The sequence below is a fragment of the Ochotona princeps genome, chromosome 6 (assembly GCF_030435755.1).
Source record: "Ochotona princeps isolate mOchPri1 chromosome 6, mOchPri1.hap1, whole genome shotgun sequence".
Lineage (NCBI taxonomy): Eukaryota > Metazoa > Chordata > Mammalia > Lagomorpha > Ochotonidae > Ochotona > Ochotona princeps.
Genome location: NC_080837.1, coordinates 24,381,022 through 24,403,984, shown reverse-complemented (window position 1 = coordinate 24,403,984; position 22,963 = coordinate 24,381,022). Strand labels below are relative to the sequence as shown.

Genomic DNA, 22,963 nt, shown 5'->3' with positions numbered 1-22,963 from the left:
TCTTCATCTCCTGTGTGCCTGGTCACCACGCCAGAGGAAGAAGAGTTCTGAAGAATTTCTGATCAGCAACTGAATGCTCCAAACCAGAAGCGACTTTCACTCATAATCTACTGGTTAGGAATGAATCACATGGCCATATACTAGAAATATCTGCTGAAAACAAGACATGAAAATCACAAATTTCAAAAGATTTTCAAGAAATACTCTTATTTTGAAAGAGCTGGAGAAGATTTTCTAGATTAATGAATTTTTTTTTAAAATAGTGTTAACATGCATTGATCTTCATAAGAACTGAGGTTCAGACTAGGTCACAGGGATTTAGTTACAAGGATATAAAGTGTGTGATGTCCTTAAATAATGTTGTGGGGAGGACCATGGAATGGAAATAAAAGACATAAAATTCACAATCAGAAGATACTGTCATTTAGAATCAGGTGTTAGCCTGGGAAGAAAATTAACTTGAAAGGAGTCTAGTAAGAGTCAATTAGATATTTTTGACAGACTTCTGGTGACAACTTCAAGTATGGAAACATATAAAAGCTGATGCAACTCAAATAACCCTATGCATTCTAGAAAAGTTCAGGAGTCTTAGAAGCAATGAGTCCAACATCAAGGAAGTTGAAGGTAGCTGCAAATCCATGTGATGAAAGCCCAGTCAGACTGCAATCATAGCTGCCTCCCAGAGTGGGTACCAGCAGGTGCAGATCCGGAGTAGAGCTAGAGAGTGAAGTCAGAGAGTTGGATATGTGAGGCACACATCCTGCTAGACCAAATGCCCACTATGTAACAGGAACCTTTAAGAAAAAGACTGCCAACTCATACTCCGTTTTTAGATAGGACATTCCATTTTATAATCTTTTTATTTTCACTATTGGTTATTTATTGTGGTTCACATTCTTCGTTACCTGCACTAGAATCTTAAGTGTGAAATTTATTAGGTTGAAAAATATTCTGTTTTAAAATTATAAAAAGTTCATATTCATACTGTCAGTTTGACATATTTTCAGAAAAAAATATTAAAATATATAGTATTTTAAAATTCAGTGGTGGTGAAAATTATGGAATTATGGAAAGTTTGTTATATCCTCAGAGAATTAAAGATTAATTAATCTGCTGTTTGATAGAAGCAGTCTGGAAAAGTAGCATAGGATGGCCCAAGTGCTTGAGCCCCTGCATCCATGTGGGAGACTTGGAAGAAGCTTCTGGCTTCAGATCAGCACAGCTTCAGATATTATGCCCATTTGGGAAGCAAACCAACAGATGGAAGATCTTTTTATTTTTAAGATTTATTTATTTTTATTGGGAAGGCGGATATACAGAGAGGAGGAGAGACAGAGAGGAAGATCTTCCATCCAACGGTTCACTCCCCACGCGGCCGCCAACAGACAGAGCTGAGCCAATCTGAAGCCAGGAGCCAAGAGCTCTTCCGGGTGTCCCATGCAGATGAAGGATCCCAAGGCTTTGGGCCATTCTTGACTGCTTTCCCAGGCCACAAGCAGGGAGCAGGATGGGAAGCAGGGCTGCTGGGATTAGAACCGGTGACTATATGGAGTCCCGGTGCATGCAAGGCAGGGACGTTAACCACTAGGCTATCGCTGGGCCCAGAAGATCTTTTTGTCTGTCACTCTCTCTGTGTAACTCTTCCTTGCAGATAAATACATAAAATCTAAAAAAAAAAAAAATCTTTTCAAAAAACAGATGAACATCTGAAGGTCACAGTTTGCTAATCTCTGACACAGAACAATTGAAAGGTTTTAAAGGCCATGTATAAAGACTTAAAAACTTCAAACTTCGAGGTTTTTCACAGAAAAGGCATATTTACTTAAATACTGCCATGTATTTTAAAAACCTATTTCACTATCCACTTTGTAGATATGAAAAAATACTTCAAAAATTAAAAATTTCTTTTTGAAAGCTTAAATATAGGTAAATTGTTTCATTTCGTAGTCAAGCAAACAAGTCTTAGCTTTACAATAATATAGTAAATACATCTAAAAAGTTCTGTTTCGGGCCTGGTTCCATGGCCTAGAGGCTAAAGTCCTCGCCTTGAACGTGCCTGGATCCCATATGGCTGCCAGTTCTAATCCCGGCAACTCCACTTCCCATCCAGCTCCCTGCTTGTGGCCTGGGAAAGCAGTCAATGATGGCCCAAAGCTTTGGGACCCTGCACCCATGTGGGAGACCCAGAAGAGGATCTGGGCTCCTGGCTTTGGATCGGCGCAGCACCGGCCACTGCAGTCGCTTGGGGAGTGAATCAGTAGACAGAAGATCTTCCTTTCTGTCTCTCCTCCTCTCTGTATATCTGACTTTGCAATAAAAATGAATAAATCTTTTTTTTAAAAAAAAAGTTTTATTTCATTACAATCAGTACAAGTAACTGGTCTTGCAGTGACAACTTGGAAGGAACAAAAACATGAAAAATCAAATGATGACATAAGTGAAACCTATAAAACTGTAGTAATTTTAAAACTCCAATAACTTATATGAAATAAATGTTCAAATCACATTTTTTTTTTCTGTGAGTAAAATGGTTTCACCAACACCTCCTGAAATAAAGGCTGTCAGTTCTTAATAAAAGAGAAGGGTGGACATTTAGCACAGCAGTCAGGCTGATGCATGGGAGGCTGATGCATGGGACACTCGCATCCCATTGGCAGAGGTTTCTGTTATGCATTCCCTAAAAGGCACAAGGTAATTGTTTAAGCTCTTGGGTCTTTGCTGTCCATGTGGGAGATTCAGTAAGAGCAGAGGCTTCTGGCTTTGGCCCAGTCCAGCCACTGCAGCCATTTGGAAATGAACCGGCAGATGGAAGATCTATGTCTGTCTGTCTGACTTTCAAATAAAACAAAAATAATTTTGCTCAAAAAAGAAGAAACTAGGCCCACTTTCTTTCCACTTAAGGTATCCTTCATTCCATATGCATATAGTCACCAAAGGGATAATACATAAAACTATATTATCAATGAGAGAGGTTTTAGCTGAAAGTAGTTATTTTTTTAAAGTAGCTACTCAATACAAATGCTGGAAAGTATAGGTATGATGAAAAATATTAACATTAGACTCAGATCAAGTTGGGTTCATACTGTAACACTAAAAACTAATTTCTCAGATGTTTGCTTGCCTAATTTTTTTTTTCCAAGACAAAGTGACTTATTCTTGTTAGTTTCTTTTAACAAATCTTCAGTATTTTAAAATTAATGGATGGAAAAAATTATAATTTCTGGCTCATAATTCAATAAGATACAAGGGTTAAAAAGCAACACAAGAAAATGATATTCAAATTCTCAGTATTAACCAAAACTGTACTTTATAAACAAATATCCTTCAAAACATCATCAAAGTGTACTTACCATAAATCCTATCCATTATGTAACAGAAAGCTATTAACATACTAAGGGATTATTAACATACTAAGGGATTATTAACATACTAAGGGATTATTAACATCTTTTCCTTTTTACTTATTTGTTTGAAAGGCACAGGAGGAGTATAAAGATCTCCCATATGCGGTTCACTTCCCAAATGCCTACAACAGCTGCAGCAGGGCTAGGCCAGGCTGAAGCTGGGAGCTAGGAACCCAGTATGTGTTGTAGGGAGCCGATTACATGAGCCATCACTGCTGATTCCCAGGATCTGCATCAGCAGGCATCTGACACTGGGAAAAGAGCCAAGAATTAAATTCAGGGACTCACGTCATATACAATATCCCTGCACTGAATACTTACCCTGGGTTCATGGGAGTACATGAACAGGCCTTCACATTTGTAGCAAAAAGAATGTAGCAGCAGCTTTTTGATGACTAAAATCCCAGTAAAGACACCTGTATCCCATATTGGTACCTAGATCTGAGTCCCAGATTTCACTCCTGACTTTAGCATCTTACTAAGCAGGCTAGGGGAGGCAGCAGTAATGTCTGAATTGACTGCCATACACGTTGGGTGCTACTGACTTTGTGGTCCAACCTCACCCCCTGTCATCATGGATATTTGGAGGTAGACCAGCAGATGACAGCTTTCTGTCAAATAAAAGAAAGAAAGAGAGAGAGAGAGAGAGACAGAGAGAGACAGAGAGAAAGGGAGAACCTAAGCATGAAAGAAGGCTTAAGAAAACCGTGGTCTATGGCCAAATCCAAGCAACATCATGTTTTAGTAAATAAAAATTTTATTGGAACAAACTACTTACATATTATCTCCAATGCTTTTCATGATAACAAGGCAGAATTGAGTAACTGGAACGACATGGCCCACAATTTACTACCAGGTTCTGCTCCTAACTACTGCCACTTAAAGGCTTGGTTTGCATATTTGACTTGCTAGTTCCTAACTAGAGCCAAGATAGACAGTATGAGAATGAAAATCACCTCTGATAGCAAGTAAGCAGGCTCTTCAAAACCTTCATAAAAATACGCATTATGAAAAAATAGGTTTCAAAAATATCTGCATCAAAATAATCTTTTTAATTCCAGTTTTTCCAAAAACTTTTTCAGATACCCTCTTACAATGCTATTTCAATTCGTTTTTTGTTTTTATTGCCAGACTTTGTCAAAGAAGGACATACAGTCTGGGATAAGTTCCTTCTTTTTCAGTGGACAGATGCAAACAGTTGAGTGATCAGCTACTTTCACACTACATGGGGCAAGGTATAAGAACTACCCAGACTACCAAAAGGGAGCATGGTGCCACTTAGAGTGTTCTAGAATTTTGTTAAGATGATGATCTTGGCAACAAACTGAATGGTACTCTCAGAAAGTATTCTTTACACAGATTTTTTTCTATTCTGTTTTTCTAAGGTTTATATTATTCCAAACGTTTTCCCTGTTACAGACTTAGGCTTCAACATGATGAAGAATGACAGTTAATGGGACACTTTCTCCCTATCTTTTCTTAAGATCAGGAAAAATGAAAATGTTTGCCTCTTTCAAAATACTGAAAATATTCAGCAACATGTTTTGTCTGTTTCATCCTTTTAGGTTGTTTAATAGCTGGAAAATTACATTAAATTGCATGTCTTTTGAAATGCAAGAAAAGTAAACCTACCCTCCTTATTAGCAATATTACCATACTTCTAATCCTAGTTTAAAATAAATCACATACATCAGTTAAAAAATACAGAATAAAATCCTACCAGTATCTTTAACATGAAATTTCTTTGAACAGTATATAAATTCTATAGGCACCAAAGGTAATCTGAATCAAGCAGTGATTTGAAAAAAAAATTATTCAGAGACAAATTTTTATTGCAAATATTTACTCAAAAACTACTATGTACAGCAGAATTTTAATAGCCATTTAAAACATTTAACATTCAGTGAAACAAAATCTAGGGATTTAAAGCACATTTTAAGAAGTTAAAATGTAGCTTTTTAAATAAAAGCTTATTAGTACTTCAGAACAAACTACTGGTTTTCATATTATTTCTGTATCTATTATTTATTTTCTAGATGATAAAAAAATGGAAAAATCAATGTAACAGCCATCTTATGGACAAACAGGCTCAATTCCCAAAACCAATTTTTACATCACCAAGTTAGGTCCCATTTGAAGTTATTATTTTACAGTCAAAGAAAAGTCAATTAAACATAGCTGAATCCATGCCCAGACATGTTTTCAGTTTACTGCTTTACAATATCTACATTATACCAGACTTTGCTTTGGCTTCCAGACCTTTTTTATGGGCCTATTTCTAAAATTCTTCAAAACAATATTAAAAGCATAATAGCTACAGGAGTTATAACAATAGGTTTCTACTACATGGGATTTCTGCACAGCTTACTGACAAAAAGCACAAATATAAAGTTATATTTTAATAATTTTACTTTCACTGAAAGTTTATTTCAAGGTAAGCTTACAGCCTGACAGGCTAACACTTGTATGGAGGTACACAGATTCAAATATTCTGCTTACATGCTTCTGACAGACTGGAATGTTAGATTAAAATCAAAATTAAGTTTATGTTCACCCAAGTTCTCATCAGGTCAATTTAGCACTCTGAGCATGCTCTGCTTACCAGCATGATGTTCAAAACAAGGCCTTGATTAACAATGCCAAGCAGCCTTTACTTTAAATCTATTATTTCCCAAAGGGTACATGCTCTCCAGATCTCTGCCTTTAACTGAAAAGGATATACAGGCAATAATAACTTCCTGCTTAGGACTGATGAAAATTGCTAATGTGGCCAGAATTCTTTTAATAAATTCATATGGCAACCAAGTCCCACTTCCTCAAACTGTTAAATCGACAGCTTCCCGTTGCAGACCTAACCTTCAGGAACACACTATTCATGTCTTTAGAAACCTGGAAAGCCATCCTAATCAAGGTAACATCAGTGGACTGACTGGTTTATTGCTTAGGTTGAAGGTGGGTGAAGCACAGGAAAGACCTCCTTCACATTTCTGCTTCTGATCTCCACACCAGCACCACTGAGCTCACCTGATAGGGCTGCTGCAAATGCTCTTTCCATCGGGACACTGAAACTTAGACTAATTTCAACTTTTTTCTCTTTCATCTGCCAGGTCTACTGTGGTCTCTGTGGTGCCAGGACTATTTCCTTCAGGAATGTCATCTGTTTCAGACACGCTTTCATCAGGGTTAGCAGCAGGATCACCATTACCTTTCTGAAGAATTTCTGTAGCTTCAAACTCCAGTACCTCTGACGGAGTCAAAGGCTCCAAATGAACACTGCCTTGCTCACTGACATCAGAACTAACAGATTTAGGCTCATCTCTTTTTCTCAGAAACAGATCAATGGTAACATCACCAGATGCTAGTCGTAAATCCTTAATATTCTTTGAAGAACTAGCTTCATTGGAGTGAAGATTTTCCTTCTGATCACATGAAACTATCTTTTCTGAATCTGTGCATATCCTCGGTTCTGCTTCCTGACAAACGGGCTGTTCTTGTTTTTCCTTTTCCACTTCATCTGTACTAGTATTTGAATCATAATTGGAGACAGTCTTTGAGTCAATTTCCTGGTCTCTAAGACAAGGATCATTTTCCTTGTCTGAAACCGTGAGGCTTTCTTCACTTTTTGCTGCTGATGAGTCTTCACATAAATTTGCATCACATTCATTTTTTTCTTCTGAAGGAGCTTTACCATGTTTTCTGGGGAAAGAAACCATTTATTAGATATTTACTCAAAAACAATGTATCTGTACATTTTTAAATAGAGACATTCTCTAAAGATTGAAAGAAGTAAAGGAACATTTGTCCACCAGAAAGGGAAACAAACCTAAGGTTCCAACAAATACCATCACAATGTAGGAAAAGCCCATGTTCTTAGGCAAGATTGTGAGAAATTAGTCACATCTATCAACTGGTTTTAGTCTTGGCTGTTATTATTTCCATTTGTTCACATCTTTTGCTGGCTTTTAAATGTAATTTAAGCATTCTTAATTATCCATAAGACGACATAAAACCAGCAATGTTTGGAAAAGACTTTTTTATGATTTATGTATCATCTTATGTTTAGAATATCTTTTCTTATAAAAACCAAGACGAACATTCACAAATATTTCCCTGACATAAAAAAAATTTTTTTTGAAAGGCAGAATTAGAGAAAGAGAAAGATCTTCCACCTGCTAGTTCACTCCCCAAATGGCCTCAGCAGCAGAGCTTCTTCCAGGTCTTCCATGAGGGTACAGGGGTCCAAGGACTTGAGCTGCTTTCCCAGGCCACAAGCAGGAAGCTGAGTCAGAAATGGATCAATTGGGGCAGGAAATAGTGCCCATTTGAGATGCCAGTGATATAGGTGGAGGTTTAGCCTACTATACCATGGCACCAGCCCCTTTTTCCTAACTTTCAATAGCCTAATTAAAAAATAAACATATGCCTTAAAAATCTGGAAATGGTCCAAGTGTGGAGTAGTGTGAACTTGACTCAGGTGCTCCAAACATGGGACGGGCATCTCAACTACAGGCTTAACCTGTTGCCACAACACCTGCCCCCTACCCATTGCATTTTATAATCATACATTATTGGTATATCAGAAACATTCTGGTTATTAAAAAAAGTTACCTTAATATTCTTATTAATTTCACTAAGTCTTAGCTCATTGCTAGTCAACCTTACGTATTTAATATATGTAAAAGTCATAATTTCTCTTTATTTCAAATACGCATAATTTTAATTTTTATTCAGATTATGTTGGGCTAACTATAATTCACCAAAAAATGTAAAATAATACATAAATGATGGATTTACTTTTCTACCTAATAAAGTTACCTTTCTGCCCCAGAATTCTAAGATAAATGCTAGGTGGAGAAAAAGCTACATAACTCTATTACTGAAGCCTAAGAAGCACTTCAAAGAGAAAATCTTTAGAAGTAAGTTCTAATTATTAGTATTCTCTTTTGCTAAAAGCATTATAAAATGTCTTGTTACATACACATTTTAAAAATAATCTGTGTGGCCCAGTGCTGTGGCCTAGCAGCTAAAGTCTTCACCTTGAACGCCCCGGGATCCCATATGGGCGCCAGTTCTAATCCCAGCAGCTCCACTTCCCATCCAGCTCCCTGCTTGAAGCCTGGGAAAGCAGTCAAGGACGACCCAAAGCTTTGGGACCCTGCACCCGCATGGGAGAACTGGAAGAGATTCCAGGTTCCTGGCTTCGGATCGGCACAGCACCGGCCGTTGCGGCTCACTTGGGGAGTGAATCATTAGACGGAAGATCTTCCTCTCTGTCTCTCCTCTCTGTATATCTGACTTTGTAATAAAAAAAAAAATCTTAAAAAAAATAATCCGTGTGTTTTGAAACTTTCATATTGAACTCCTACAATAGAAGTAGCTTTGTATTCTTTTGAAAATATTAAAAGATTTTAAAATTATGCATTGTCACCATTTAAACAATTTTATAGCATCTTATAGCTGTTTTTATTTAATAGTGGCATGTAAAACCTGTGAACATTATATTTCCTGTAAGTATTTTTAAAAAATAGTTAACGAGTGAGTATTTAGTCCAAATGACGACAGCAGGTTTCAGCTTCAGCTTGCTGCCAATGCAGACCAGGGATGTAGTAGTGATGGTTCAAGTAAGAGCACCCCTGCAACCCACCAGGGAGGCCTAGTTTTCAATACTGCAGACATTTGGAGGATGAACTTATGGATGAGAACACTCTGTTTCTCTCTCAGTTCCTCAAATAAGTAATAAATGTGTGTGTGTGTTTATATGAGAAAGAGAGAGAGAGAGAGATATCTTTGAATTGGCCCAGCAGATGAAGCTACTGCTGTGATGCCAGTGACCTGTATGAGCACTGAGTCAAGTCCTGGCTTCTCTACTTACAACCCAGGTCCCTTCCTGCCTGGGAACACAGCAGAAGATGGCACAGTGCTTGGCTCTCTGCCACCCGCGTGGGTGATTTGGATGGAGCTTCAGGCTCCTAGCTTAGGTTTGGTCCATCCCTCACTGTTACAAACATTTTGATGAACTAACAGGCAGATCTTTCTCTCTGCAACTGTTCCTTTTAAAGTAATCTTTAAAAAATTTAACTTATAAAATGTGCTCTACATGTTTAAAAGAATCTGAAGAACATATTGATATAAATTGTTCAAAATTTTAATTAGAAGTTATTATTGAAAGCAATGTCATATAGTGACTGAAATAATCCTACCAATTTGTTATTAAATAATTTTTATATATTTGGATTTCTAAAAATTTTTTCCTTACCTTTCTGCATGTGATATTTGTATTTCTCCTTCAGTCATATTAGGTTTTGTAACTTCCTGAAAAATAATTAATTATATTTTCATTTTACATGATCAATTTAAAGAAAATCTATTCTACTAAACTTTTTGGCTAAAAGAAAAAAAGTGTACAATCCAATATGTAAAAGAAACAAAAACAAATTTTAAGATAAGGTTATCCACTAGAATAATTCTCATAAATAAAAGTAGTAGTAAAAAGAATTTTAGATTTATAAGATTTCTAGTGTTAAAAGTTTTTCAAATAATTACAATGAGCAACTAACCAGTTATATTAATATTTATTTTACTTAACATGTGCTTCATATGTGGGCCATAATTATAATTAATTGAGCAAAAACTTAGTACAATGCAACCTGAATATGAGCAACAAGATTCATACACAGTATTTCACATAAACACTTTAACTGCTGACACTTAGTTAAAACATTTCTGAAATTTCGGTTCCATTTTTAGAGCTATGATAACCCTTCCACTCTAAGGCAACAACATGACACAATAAAAATCTAAGAAATACTTTGTTTATTTCAAATGTTTTATAGAAAGTGAAGAACAATGTAAAACCTAAGCAAGTTAGAGGTCAGCCTAAATACTTTGTAATCACTACATAGAGCACATATGATCTACAAAGTATATAGAAAGCTTATCTCATATTGCATTCATATTTATAAACTCACATATAAAAATATACACATTAAGATTTACATCATCTTTATATAAAGAATTATGAGCACCACTTTTAGAAACAAAAAATAAGTGGGTCAAATAGAGAACCCAAGGAAAACCTGTTAGATTCAAACCAAAGTCTAGCTTTTTACTACTTGAGTAGATTGATTCAAGACTTTGAAGTTGGAATTTTGCATTAATCACATGCATTTATCTCCTCACCCTCTCAAAACTCTGCTAAAATAAGTGCAGTGAAATAAAAGATTTTCAGTCTTAAAGTCCAGGAAAACACTATCATATATTTTGTGCAAAAGTAGCTAGAGAAGTATTAACTGTCTTAGCAGTATGAAGGAAAAGTACAATGAAATGTCCACAGTAGGGGGTCTGGGGCACACTGCAAGGGAAAAAAATCAATTTGTCCAAGGAAGCTAAGACATCTGGTATTAACAGGAACCTAGTATCATATGCAACATATAAAAAGTAAAAATGAAGTGCAGGGCCTAACGGGAAGTTAAATATTTCCCCTCCCAGTGCCTGTAACAGGTCCTTACTTTTGAATTGTGAACCAGAGACAACTCAGGCTTGTGAACACGAGGAACAGCAAACAGTGCACATACAATTCAGAGAACAAACACAACTGTTACAAGTCCATGGCCCCCAAAATTCCAGAAGCCAGGGAATTTATTCCCCACCTTAGCATCTCTAGCTAGAATTTCAAAAACTCCTCTTTGGAGATCATTATCATGCTCAAGAGATGCTTCTCACAATGACTTTGACAGTATCTTCTTCATCTGAGAATTAGCTGAGTACCTGATTTTACTACAATAAAGTGTGAACAATTCCCACGCTGATTGTGGTTTCACAGCTCACAAATCCATGTCAGCAGTCTCAAAGTACTATTCACAGATTCCCTGGGAGTCCTAACCACTTTAATTAATGAGATATGTGAGGTCACAAATCTTGGCACAAAGGTAGTGGTAAGTAAAATTGCCGTTACATTAAGACAAACCAAGGCAGATGGCATCAAATCCAAACTGTACTAGTAACCACTCTACTCTTCACTATCAAAAATAAGCTGCTTTACTGATTTTGCAATGGCATGAGAAAACTGTTTTCTAATAATCTGTATGTTATCCTCAAGTAAATGTACTTTTAGACACATCGGGGATGAAAAGAGAAAGAACTCCTGAAGATATGATTCATCCAAATGAGCACCCTGAGAACATTTCCTGGGCTCCTGGCTCACGTCTCGAAGGCTCAGCCACATTGCAGCTGTTTGGGGAGTAAACCAGCTGATGCAAGATGCTCTCTGTCTCTTCTCTTTAAAAATTTTACTAAAACATTTTGTATTTGGTTCAAAGTATCAACCCATCAAAATAATTTGCATTGAAAATTGTAATTTATTTATATAAGGACTCTAATTTAGCATGCTGTTTGCTATTAATGTTTTGTTTTTAGTATCTGATAAACAGCTTCCATTGTGTGCAAAGCTGTCCTGATTGCATTTGATCTTAATGATCCTCAGGTATGAATATCAGATTTTAATGTCAATTTTAGAATGAAATATTCCATTTGCTCATTGACTCCCCCTAGTCCCAAAAATATATATACTTTACACAATATTAAAATATATACTATCCCTAAAATCACAGATGAATTTTTTTTCTTAAATTATGATTATGAGCTAAGCAAAGCACAACTTTGGCATAATTATTTTAGGGATGAAATGCTGGCTGATACATTATGGCATACATCTACTATGTTTAATGATGATCATATTCCTTGCCTAAAGAAGTTTTCTGTAAATGCCATCTTCTTTTTCTTACTAATAATTTCATAACCTATATCATAACTGGTTTTAAAAAGTTTTACTGATACAATTATCATTTTGGTTTTGGTTTGTCAGATCACTAAAGCTTTCTCTTTACTATGACATGTTTTTAAGGAAACCATATATAATAATCATTTATTCATGACTGTAAATACACAGTTTATAATCAATAAGTATTTTTATTTCCAACAGCATTTCATATTTAATGTGATTAACCAACTGCATTACAAAATTGCTTTTGATTTTACAGACAAGATGCATTCCTTCTTATGATTAGTGAAAAGCTGGATTTAACTTGTAAAAATATAAGCACTCAGATACCCAATAATTTTTGTAAATTAATCTTATTATTTATTTATTTATAAGCCAGGGTTACCAAGAGAGAGAAAGAGAGAGAGATATCATCCATCTGCGTTTTACTCTCCACATGGCCACAATGGCCAGAAGTGCACCAAATGGAAGCCAGGAGCCAGGAACTACATCTGGATCTCTCCCACATGGTCCACCATTTTTCCAGGCCATTAGCAAGGATCTAAATTGGAAATGGAGCAGCCAGGATAGGAACTGGCACCCATGCAGAACACCAACATTGCAGGCAGTGGCTTTATCCATTATGCTACAATGCTGGCCCCTCCCAACAATTTCTTTTGATTCTATAGGAGGTAAATTATTTTTGCACAAAAATACTAATATCAAAAATCACTTGCACATGTCACATTCTGTAGAGGATCATCTATTAAACTATCACTTTGAATACATTTAAAAATATTTCCATTTTCAAACAATATCATAATGAAATATGGGATTTTTGAGATAAATTCTATTTAAATTCTTTCAAGTTAAAATAATTTTTGAGCTACAGTATTACTTTCTCTAATGGCATTATTAAAATTATTAACAGAAACAACAAAAAGAGGCAATAATACTTTGCTATAAATGTGCCAGACATGATGAATCAATTCAGCACTGGAACATTTTTTAAGAAGATACATCTTTTGAAAATCTTTGCCCATTATGTGAAACATATTCTCTAAAATCCTAATCTTGACCTTGAAATGGCCTTTGCTTTACTAAAATCATTTTTAATTTTGTTCAGAAATGGGTAACCATGATCAAAGAGTACTAAAATTTATTTCAGTATTATCTTCTTACTTTTTATTTATGTTTATGTTCTAATTTTAGAAATTTTTACCTAATATCCTGTACAAAATCCAGAGTCTAAACATAAGACCTAAAACCATCAAACTAGTAAAGAAATCCTAAGGGTAGTGCTGCAAGATATTGACCTAGGCCAAGAGTTCCAGGGTAGGCTGACCCTAAGACATTGGCAATCAAAGCAAAAATATCCAAAGCAGAACAAACAATCCAGTTAAGAAATGAGCAAAAGGACATTAACGGGCACTTCTAAAAAGATGAAATCCAAATGGCTAGTAGACATATGAAACAATGTAAGTTCTCTAGCTACCAGGGAAACACAAATAAAAAACACAATGAGGTTCCACTTGACTTCAGTGAGAAAGGCCATCATTACAGAAACTAAGAAACAATCAATGCTGGCACAAATGTGGGGGAAAATAAATCTTAACCCACTGTTGGTGGGAAAGTAAACTAAGGCAACTGTTCTAGAAGACAATAAGGAGATTGGTCAGATATTTAAAACAGATCTACCATATGACCCAACCACTCCACTCCTGGAATTACATCCAAAAGACATGACATCTGTATATGAGAGAGTTACCTGTAATCTCATATTTACAACAGCACACTGAACAATAGCTAAGACGTGAAACCAACCAAGACACCCATGGACTGATGACAAGACACTAAAACGTGATACATACACACTACAGATAACTACTCAGCCATAAAAAGGAGTAATTTACCTTAGCCCTAAATCATGTCTGGTTTTTAACTACATTTTACACAACACTCAGAAGAAGAGGAAAAATGCAATTCAATAGACAAGCAATCAGCAGAATCAGACTCCAATATGACTCAGATGTTGGAAATATCAAACAGAAAATTTTACCTATGACTAATAGACTAAATGCTTTGGTTGCAAAAGTAGGCATTAGGCAATATGTACCATCAGAATAGGAATTTTTGCAGAATGTTAGAAACTATAAAAATCAAAGCAAATACTAGAAAAAATATTTTCAAAACCATCATGAGAAGTAAAAAAATGCCTTTGGTGTGTTCATAACTGAAAAATGAATCTAAATTTGAAAATAAGCAAGAGATAGAAATTACCCACACTGAAACACAAAGATTTAAAAAAAAAAGGAGTGGGGAAAAGCTCTGGGAAAAAATAGGGCATTTAAGAAAAATGACAAACATAAAATGGTTTAACATATATGAAACTGGAACCCCAGAGGGAATAAACAACAAATTTCTTTAAATTGCCCAAGTAATAAAACTAAAACAAAAACTGGCAACCCAGAAATCTATCACTATAAAAATAATTTTCAGAAATGACAAAATATTTTTAAACAAAAAAGGCTTTTACCAGTAGATCTACAACATGAGATTATATCAAAGGAAGTTCTGTAGGCAAAAGAAATATAATAGCAACAACAATATAAAGAAAATGAAGAGTACTGGAAGAAATAAAAATGAAAGTAAATCTAAAAATATTTTTGAACTTTTTAATTACTTAAAATAAATTTCTAAAGCAGAAACTGTTGATACCAGGAGCAGGTGTCATGGTGCTACAGTTTAAACGGCCATTCGGGATACACACAGCCCATATCAGAGTGCCTGGCTCCTCTGCTTCTGATGAAGCTTCTTGAGAATGTATCTGGGAGACTAAGATTGGTGCCTGGTTCTTGGCTTTCCTCTCCAAATGGTTGCAATGTAAGACCAAACAGAGATAGGTCTAGCTGAAGCCAAGAGCCTGAAACTCTACCTGGGTGTCCCACAAAGATGGCAGGGGACTAAGCACTTGAGTCTAAGCACTTCCACTGATTTACCCAGGTGCATTAGCAGGGAGCTGGGTCAGAAGTAGATCATCTTGAAAATGAACCCGCACCCAAATGGGATGCTAGCTTAATGCACTGAGCCATCACATCAGCCCCCTGCTATTAGTTACTACAGATGTATACAATAGAAATTTAGAATTTCAGACATCGTGCCAATAATCCAATGTATAAATCATCAAGCTATGAAATAAAGCAGACTTTACCTTAGCCTCAGGTTCTCGTTCCTTACTGGGAGCTTCATTTTTTAATCTTAAAAATAAAATGAGCACTGAATATTTTATCTTATACTTAACAATGATAAAACAGAAATTTTTGCTGCATGCTTAAAATAATGAAAATTTACTTAAACCAATGCATACTTTAAACTACAATACTGACTGTAAATATTTTAAAGCAGAAATAAAATGTTTCAACAAATGTGCCAATAGAGATTTTTTTTCTCAAAAAACAAGAATAAGAAACATTCTCTTTGTTAAGTTTCAAAATAAATATATAACACATTTACTGGAACAGTCTGAAAATAGTAACAGGTTACATGCTTTATGAATATAATGTGCATCAGTCTTTACCATTATAAAACTTAAAAAGTGAAAGTATTTTATTAATGTGAAACTCAATATAATAATGGCACTTCAATATATATATTACAATTAATGTATTCTGCAAGCAGTGAAATCACAGGAATAATTGAGAATTTTAAGAAATAATACTTCCTTAAAAGTCTCCATAGCACTTTACAAATATTAACTATATATTCTTAAAATCTTGCTTTCTAAAGTTAATTATAATTGATTGCAAAATTAAGAAGGTCATATGCCATCTAGAAAATCCTGTAAAATAACTTAAAAGCAAGCTTTTCCAAACAGTCTGTGTGTTAGAAATTGCTTATGACTGGATGTATTCATTAATATTACACATGAGTCACTTAGTCTGCACAAGCAGAATGCCTACCTGATCTGAAATGCCATTAATCATGAGTTGAGTTATTCATAACTGTAGGAAGACTAAATGGCTAACGGACACTCTATTTAACATAAGGAGCAACCATACTGTCTTAAATCTCACAGACAAAAATGAACACACCTAATAAAAAAGAAATGTCAACCACTCTCATGGCCAGTCTATGCAATATTGAGTTGGCAAACATTTTCTTTTTACCCATTCTCTGTGGGTAAATTTAAAAACATCACGAATATAAGATGCTAAATTCACTACATACTACTAGTTAAATGTGTAAGACTGTTTGTCTATATTTTTGTTGTTACATAAAACTACACAAAATTAAGATGTATCATATTCTTTCTGATCACTATACTGGAAGAGAATTATGACATAACTAATTTGTTACACTGAAATTAATAAAACCACTACAAAACACTGAGAAAATAGTAAAAGTCAATATGTTTGGCGGTTAAAGATACGGTAACTGTCTCAAGTATTTATTTGTGAACAATATTTGTAAAGATGAAACTCCAAGCATACAGTACAATTTCATTGCTTTCAAGAACTGAATGGGGAAATAAGAGTATTAAAGATAACATGTATAAAGTAGTAAGAAAATATGAAAAACAAGCTTAAAGAAACAAAAAATAGCTATTGGATTTGACTCTATACTTAAACTATATTTATAGAGACTATATATTTATACTATATTTATAAAGACAATATATTTGTACTATATTTATTTAGTATATTACAATTGATTCTTATTTCTAAGTGCTTATTTTAAATTCAGCTTAGAAAAACCATAAAAAATGGTCACAAGGCATTTTAACAAAATCTCATACAAGATTTTTTTTCAGCCTGTTAAAAAATGCTATCAAAGTAAAACTTAGCATCCTTACAAAAGAAATATTACCATACTAATCACCTTCACATATGTAATTGCAATAAATAATAAATTCATTTATTCAGTTATGATAGTGAAACCCATTATGCATGTTTAACTATTATTGCTGGCATTTCAGTTTGGAAAAAGGGAGTAATATCTGAATGAAGTTAGATGAGAGAACACAGTGATTTACTGAAATAAGTAATTAAAGAGATATATAATCCCAATCTTATTTTTTGCCTTTGTCCACACTTTTGTTCTTCTTAAGAGATTAAGTTCAATAAGCAGTGAAAACATTTAGAAAAGCAAATTTAACAAAGAAACTAGAAAAGCACATTATAATTTGGTTGTTATAAACTCAGTCCTAACATACAAACTATTTTAACTAAAGGTGTACTTCAAGATTGATAACTTTTAATACAACTAGTAATACATAATTTTCTTACCTATAATTCCTATTCACTAAAGATGCCTGTTGAAATAGCATTTGAAACATTCAAGTACTTTGGCAGAAAACAATGAAATCCGCTAAGCTCAAAGTTCCGAGCTAATGACATGTCATTAAGTAACCACCATTCTCATCTGTGAATGTTACTATGTTTTTTTAAAGAAAAATGCGGTGTAGTATTTAGTAAAAACATGAAGATTTCAATGTAAAGAGAACAAAAGGGCTATCAGGCTATCGGTTTCAACATCATTCATAGTAATCAGAACTCCAAATAAGTAGCTATTTTCCTTTATATTGTCCTTTTTGATATGTTTCTACAGGAAAATTCTTTCCCTCTAAAATAATTAACTACTCTTTTTTAGCAGATTACAGAACCAATACAAAATTAAATATGAGTGAATATTCAGGCTCAATTACACCTGTGTGGTTTTTGAGGTTTCACTCACACCATAAACACTAAAAAAAAAATGAAAGCGGAAAAGAAACTAAATGGGGAAGAATACCTAGGTTCACTTTAATTAGCTCATATTGTTTCCAGTAACATTCAAAAATCAAAAATTCAGTGATTTAAAAACAATAATTTTCAGTATAAGGATAGTTGTAAACAAATTATAAAAAGCAATTGCAAAATCCACCAGTAGTAAACAAATTCTCAAGACCTTTCATTTAAGGAGTGGGGAACCTTTTTTCTTTTCAGCCACGGCTATTAGACTATTTTCAGCATAACTTCAAGCTATAAAAAGTACCAACATAAAAAAGTAGCCTGCTACAAATTGATTGAATTCCAAGTCCCACCTGCAGTTGCCTTGCAAGAGCCAGGGCAAATATTTAAGGGGGCTTCTATAGTGTCGGAGTGTCAGACATTCCCTACCACTGTCCCTAAGGACTAAATTTAAGACAGTATTAATTAGTTTAAGAAATAGCAATAAAACACTCAGTGTGCAATTTCTGATCATTTTCTCAGAAAAGTGTTAACAGATTTCTGCATGGAAAGGGTTCCTAAGCTAAACATTTACCAAGCTGCACAGACATTAGTATTGTACAGTTTCTTTCCAAAGGAAGGTTTTAGAAGATGATGAAAAACTTAAAACCACTCGCCCCCATTAAATGGACAAGAAAATCTGAGGCCTAAAATACAAAAGTAATAAAGCAATTAAGGGACAGAATCAGGAATAAAGCTGTGGATTCTACTTCAAATTTCCACTCTATTATATCACAGCTGATTTTTCTATCAGATTCCATTATCATCAACTGGTGAAAAGTGAGAAAGTTTCATTTCTATCTCTATTTTCCAGCTTGGACCAGTTTCCACTCTGGAAAAATCTCCAAATAATCTTACCATAAACCAACATATGCCATTCTTTGCTCAAATAATCTCTTGCCTGCATATGAGAATTACTGCTTTAAGACTGGGAGTCTACATCATCATTCTAGTACTACAGTGTCAGTTTCTGTATACACTGTTAAATGATTTTATGTTAAAGCAGACTTCTACCCCATTCTCAGCCAATTACAAGCAAGGCAGGAAGTACAAGGGCACTTCAAAAAGTTTCTGGGAGGGTCCCAGTGCCATAGCCTAGTGGCTAAAGTCCTTGCCTTGCACACATCAGGATCCCATATGGCCACTTGTTCTAATCCAGCTCCCTGCTTGTGGCCTGGGAAAGCAGTCAATGATGGCCCAAAGCCTTGGGACCCTGCACCAACGTGGGAGACCCAAAGGAGGCTTCAGGCTCATGGCTACGGATCGACTCAGCTCTGGCCACTGTGGCCGCTTAGGGAGTAGATCACTGGACAGAAGACCTTCCTTCCTGTCTCACCTCCTCTCTATATATCTAACTTTCCAATAAAAAATTTCTGCAAAGTAGAATTAAAAAATAATTTATTTCAGTGTAAAAATTTTCAAAATACATAGCAGTGTCAAAAGTTGACAGAAACTGTATATTGCAGAAAAACTATGCATGGAATTAAAATATTTTAATAAAAATAAAATTCTTTAATTCCCTTTTCATGAAAAATTTTAATTTCCTTCATATGTTGCCAACAAATATTAGTTATTATCACTGCCATGGCTGAACCCTGTGATCAGTCTTTATGGCCAGAATTTGCTTGACAGTGGCAACCTTTTACGTCCAAGATTCTACCACTTTATTTTTTGCCATGCCTCCACCTCACTTTGAAATATAACATAACACAGTATATTAGACATTCACCTTGACTGATCTACTCTTCATAGGCCAGTTTTAACTGCTGTAATGGGAAATAATCGACTTATTTCTAAACACATGACTATGATGTGATCATCTTAAGTTAGCAAAGATAAAGCAGAAAAACCATTCCAGAAAGCAAGAAGACACATTCAGGGAATAACAGACAAGGTATCTAGAAAATTTTTTTTCTTAAATAATAAGACTATTAATGTAAAGCAGAAGATTTTAAAAACAGGATACAACTCTATCATGTTATTTTCTTTTATCGACAACATTGGATTATATCCTATTTAAATTATAATGTATAAGCAACCACCCTTAGGACCCAGAGAGTGAAACAATGGTGTTAAGTTCAGAATCACAGGTAAAGGTCTGCAGTTTAACCTTTAAAGCCCTGAAGTTTCACCCAAATCTCTTTGGATTTAACATTCTTCCCTGCTTAGCACATTTTAAACATGTCAAACCTGCCAGAAACCACCAGATCTTCATGGAGCTTCTACTTACTGATTTACCTGACTTACCAGTGCTAACTGTTTCACATCTAGTTTGAAAAGAAAAAAAAAGTTCCTAAAATATATTTGAAATATTAATATCTATGGTAGGAAGTAAGTATAAGGTGCAAGATTTCCCAAAATCTTTAATCCCACCCACATTTCAAAAGCTTAGAGAAGAAAATAAGTCCAACAAAGTAACAGACTAGATCAGTTACTTTTTTTCCTGGTAACTTAAATATACAAACATTCTATTTTGAACCCCAACACTTGATAAACTGGGGACCAGTGCCATGTCTCTCAACAGGCTAATCCTCCACCTTCAAGTGCCAGTACCTCAAATGGGATCCAGTTCATGTCCTTGCTGCTCTACTTCCCATCCAGCTCCCTGCTTGTGGCTTGAGAAGGCAATGGAGAATGGCCCAAAGCCTTGGGACCCTACACAAGAGTGGGAGAACCAGAGGAAGATCCTGATTCCTGCTTTTAGATCAACTCAGCTCAGCTCAGGCCACAGCAGCCATGAGTGAACCAGAAGATGGAAAGTTTTCCTCACTGTCTCTCCATTTCGCTGTAAATCTAATAAAAATAAATAAATCTTTAAAAAGAAAAGAAAGAGTTGACTTAAGGATGAGAGGTGAAAAAAACTTGATTAACTGAATTACGACTAAAACCAAATAATTCCTCCCAGTAAATTAAAAATATTGAAATGACAGGAAAATAATGGAATGTTCTCTTACATATTTTTTCCATGGTTATAAAAGAGAACATTTTAATTGAAATACTATTTTCAAATAAAACACAGAAAAGATTGGTATTCTACTTCTACAAAAGCTAACTGCTCATCTATATTAAAGAAAACTGGGAACTTTCCGCTGTTTATACCTAGTGATAATATTAAACAGTGTTATATAACTTTATAAACAGCTCCAGATTCTTTAGGTATAGCAGTTTGCAAAAATTACACAGTGTAATAAATATATTACATATTTTATATAAGTATGTGTATATAATCTATATAATTATATATAAACACTATATATATATTATATTTCTATATATATAGTGTGAAGTGTTTTAACCAGTTATGCAGTCAGCTGTTGGTGTGGTGTGGTGAAAGTGCCTCTTGTCACTATCTTGGTGACAGAAACCATATCATGTTACATTTGCATTTCTAGTATCACACAGAGTCTTGCATGTAGATACAGTATCAATACTCAATGTCAACGAAAATGCAGAAGGGTTACCTGTAGTGTACTGTCAATGAACCATTTAGTCATTGATACAAGATATAAAACTGAGTACCTTTTTTAGCCATTCTGAAATATGATAAAGAAACTTGAGAGTTTCAAGGAAATTCACGTTTCTGTTTTCATTTCTCTCTAGCTCTCTTTAAATTAGTGAGAGCTAAATTTTATATAAATATAAATTTACATATGTACAAATATATAAATATGAATATATAAATATATTTATATGAATATATTATAAAATATAATACACAGATTTTTTTATCCACAAAATGTTATTCACATTTAATTATTCAGAAAAAAGATTATGCTCAACATTTCGCAGGTGAAGAAATTAATGCAGCATAGCGAGACAGTTGGGTCCTGATCTGTAATATTTTGAGCTTAGTTAATAACCTTTTTACTGTACTTAGAACAAACGTGAAAATCACACAAACAACTCTATGAACTTTTTAAAGCTGCTTCAAATTGTGACCCCTAGAACATTTCATGTGATTCATAAAACTAGGTTCAATAGTCTAGTTTTCAAACTTGAATAACCATGTAGTCACCAGATTCTTATTCTGTAGATATGCTAACGGAATCTTCTCTCAAGTCTCAAGTTTTAGTAACGAAAAACCTTCCAAAAACTTAAAAGTTTTATCATTATTCTTGAATTAACCTATTCAACCAGATACACTGTAGAAGATGGGCTGAGGGGATGAATGGAAAAGGAAATCAAAAACAGCAATTTTCACAACTGAATTATGGTATCTCTAACTAGGTAAGTAGCTAAGATTTCTGGAAATGAATACCTAGTAACAAAATGTTTTCCTTAAAAAGGATCCCTGTAGGCTAAAAAGAATCATTTTCCTTCTAAACAGAGAAGACTCTGTTCTAATTTTGTTTTAATTGGAAAAATCAGATTTTACAGAGAAGGAGAGAAATATCGTCTGTTCACTAGTTCACTCCCCAAGTGGTTGCCAGAGCTGGAGCTGAGCCAATCTGAAGTCAGGGTCCAGGAGCTTCTTCTGGGTCTCCCACATGGGTGCAGGGTCCCAAGGCTTTGGGCCATCCTCGACTGCTTTCCCAGGCCACAAGCAGGGAACTGGATGGGAAGCAGAGCCGCTGAGATATGAACTAGCACCATACGGGATTATGGTTCGTGCAAGGTGAGGATTTAACCACGAGACTATTACATGAGGTCCTGTTCTAATTTTCAACATACAGTGTTGTCTCATTGTCTCTAGACAGATTTTTAAAAATTAGTTCATTTTGACATTAAGAGGATTATGTAAGATTCAAATAAATACTGGAAACCAGAAGTTTACAGAATTTTCTTACAAAACAACTGTAAATCAAAATTACTAATGCCTACAGTGTAAATGAACTTCTACTGAAACTCATAAGGATAATGAAATTCCACAAACATATAGTTCCCAGGATGTTCTGCTATCAGCTAGCAACAATTGTAATGGATTTGAGGGCAGTAACAACAGAGGCAATAGCAGCTGAAGCACCAGTGACAACAAGTGTCAAATCAACAGGTGCCTAGTTTGTCAGGCCAATGTCAATTAATTTTAATTAAGT

General features: G+C 34.8%; 1 protein-coding gene across 8 annotated transcripts in view; it reads right to left on the bottom strand.

Annotated features, from left to right (window-relative positions):
• Positions 1–5,215: 5,215 nt before the first annotated feature.
• The window catches only part of ZNF280D (zinc finger protein 280D), a 94,214-nt gene continuing 76,466 nt past the window's right edge, over positions 5,216–22,963 (bottom strand). For 7 of the 8 annotated variants that reach the window (XM_058665801.1, XM_004578062.2, XM_058665807.1 and 4 more), the window contains 3 exons: positions 15,374–15,419; positions 9,661–9,716; positions 5,216–7,100 (listed from right to left, as the gene is read on the bottom strand). In XM_058665801.1, the coding sequence (XP_058521784.1) occupies positions 6,485–7,100; positions 9,661–9,716; positions 15,374–15,419 (718 nt within the window). In that variant the 3' untranslated portion in view covers positions 5,216–6,484. Of the gene's footprint in view, positions 7,101–9,660; positions 9,717–15,373; positions 15,420–22,963 lie in introns of those variants that run through there. The other variant, XM_058665808.1, reaches the window with a different exon arrangement.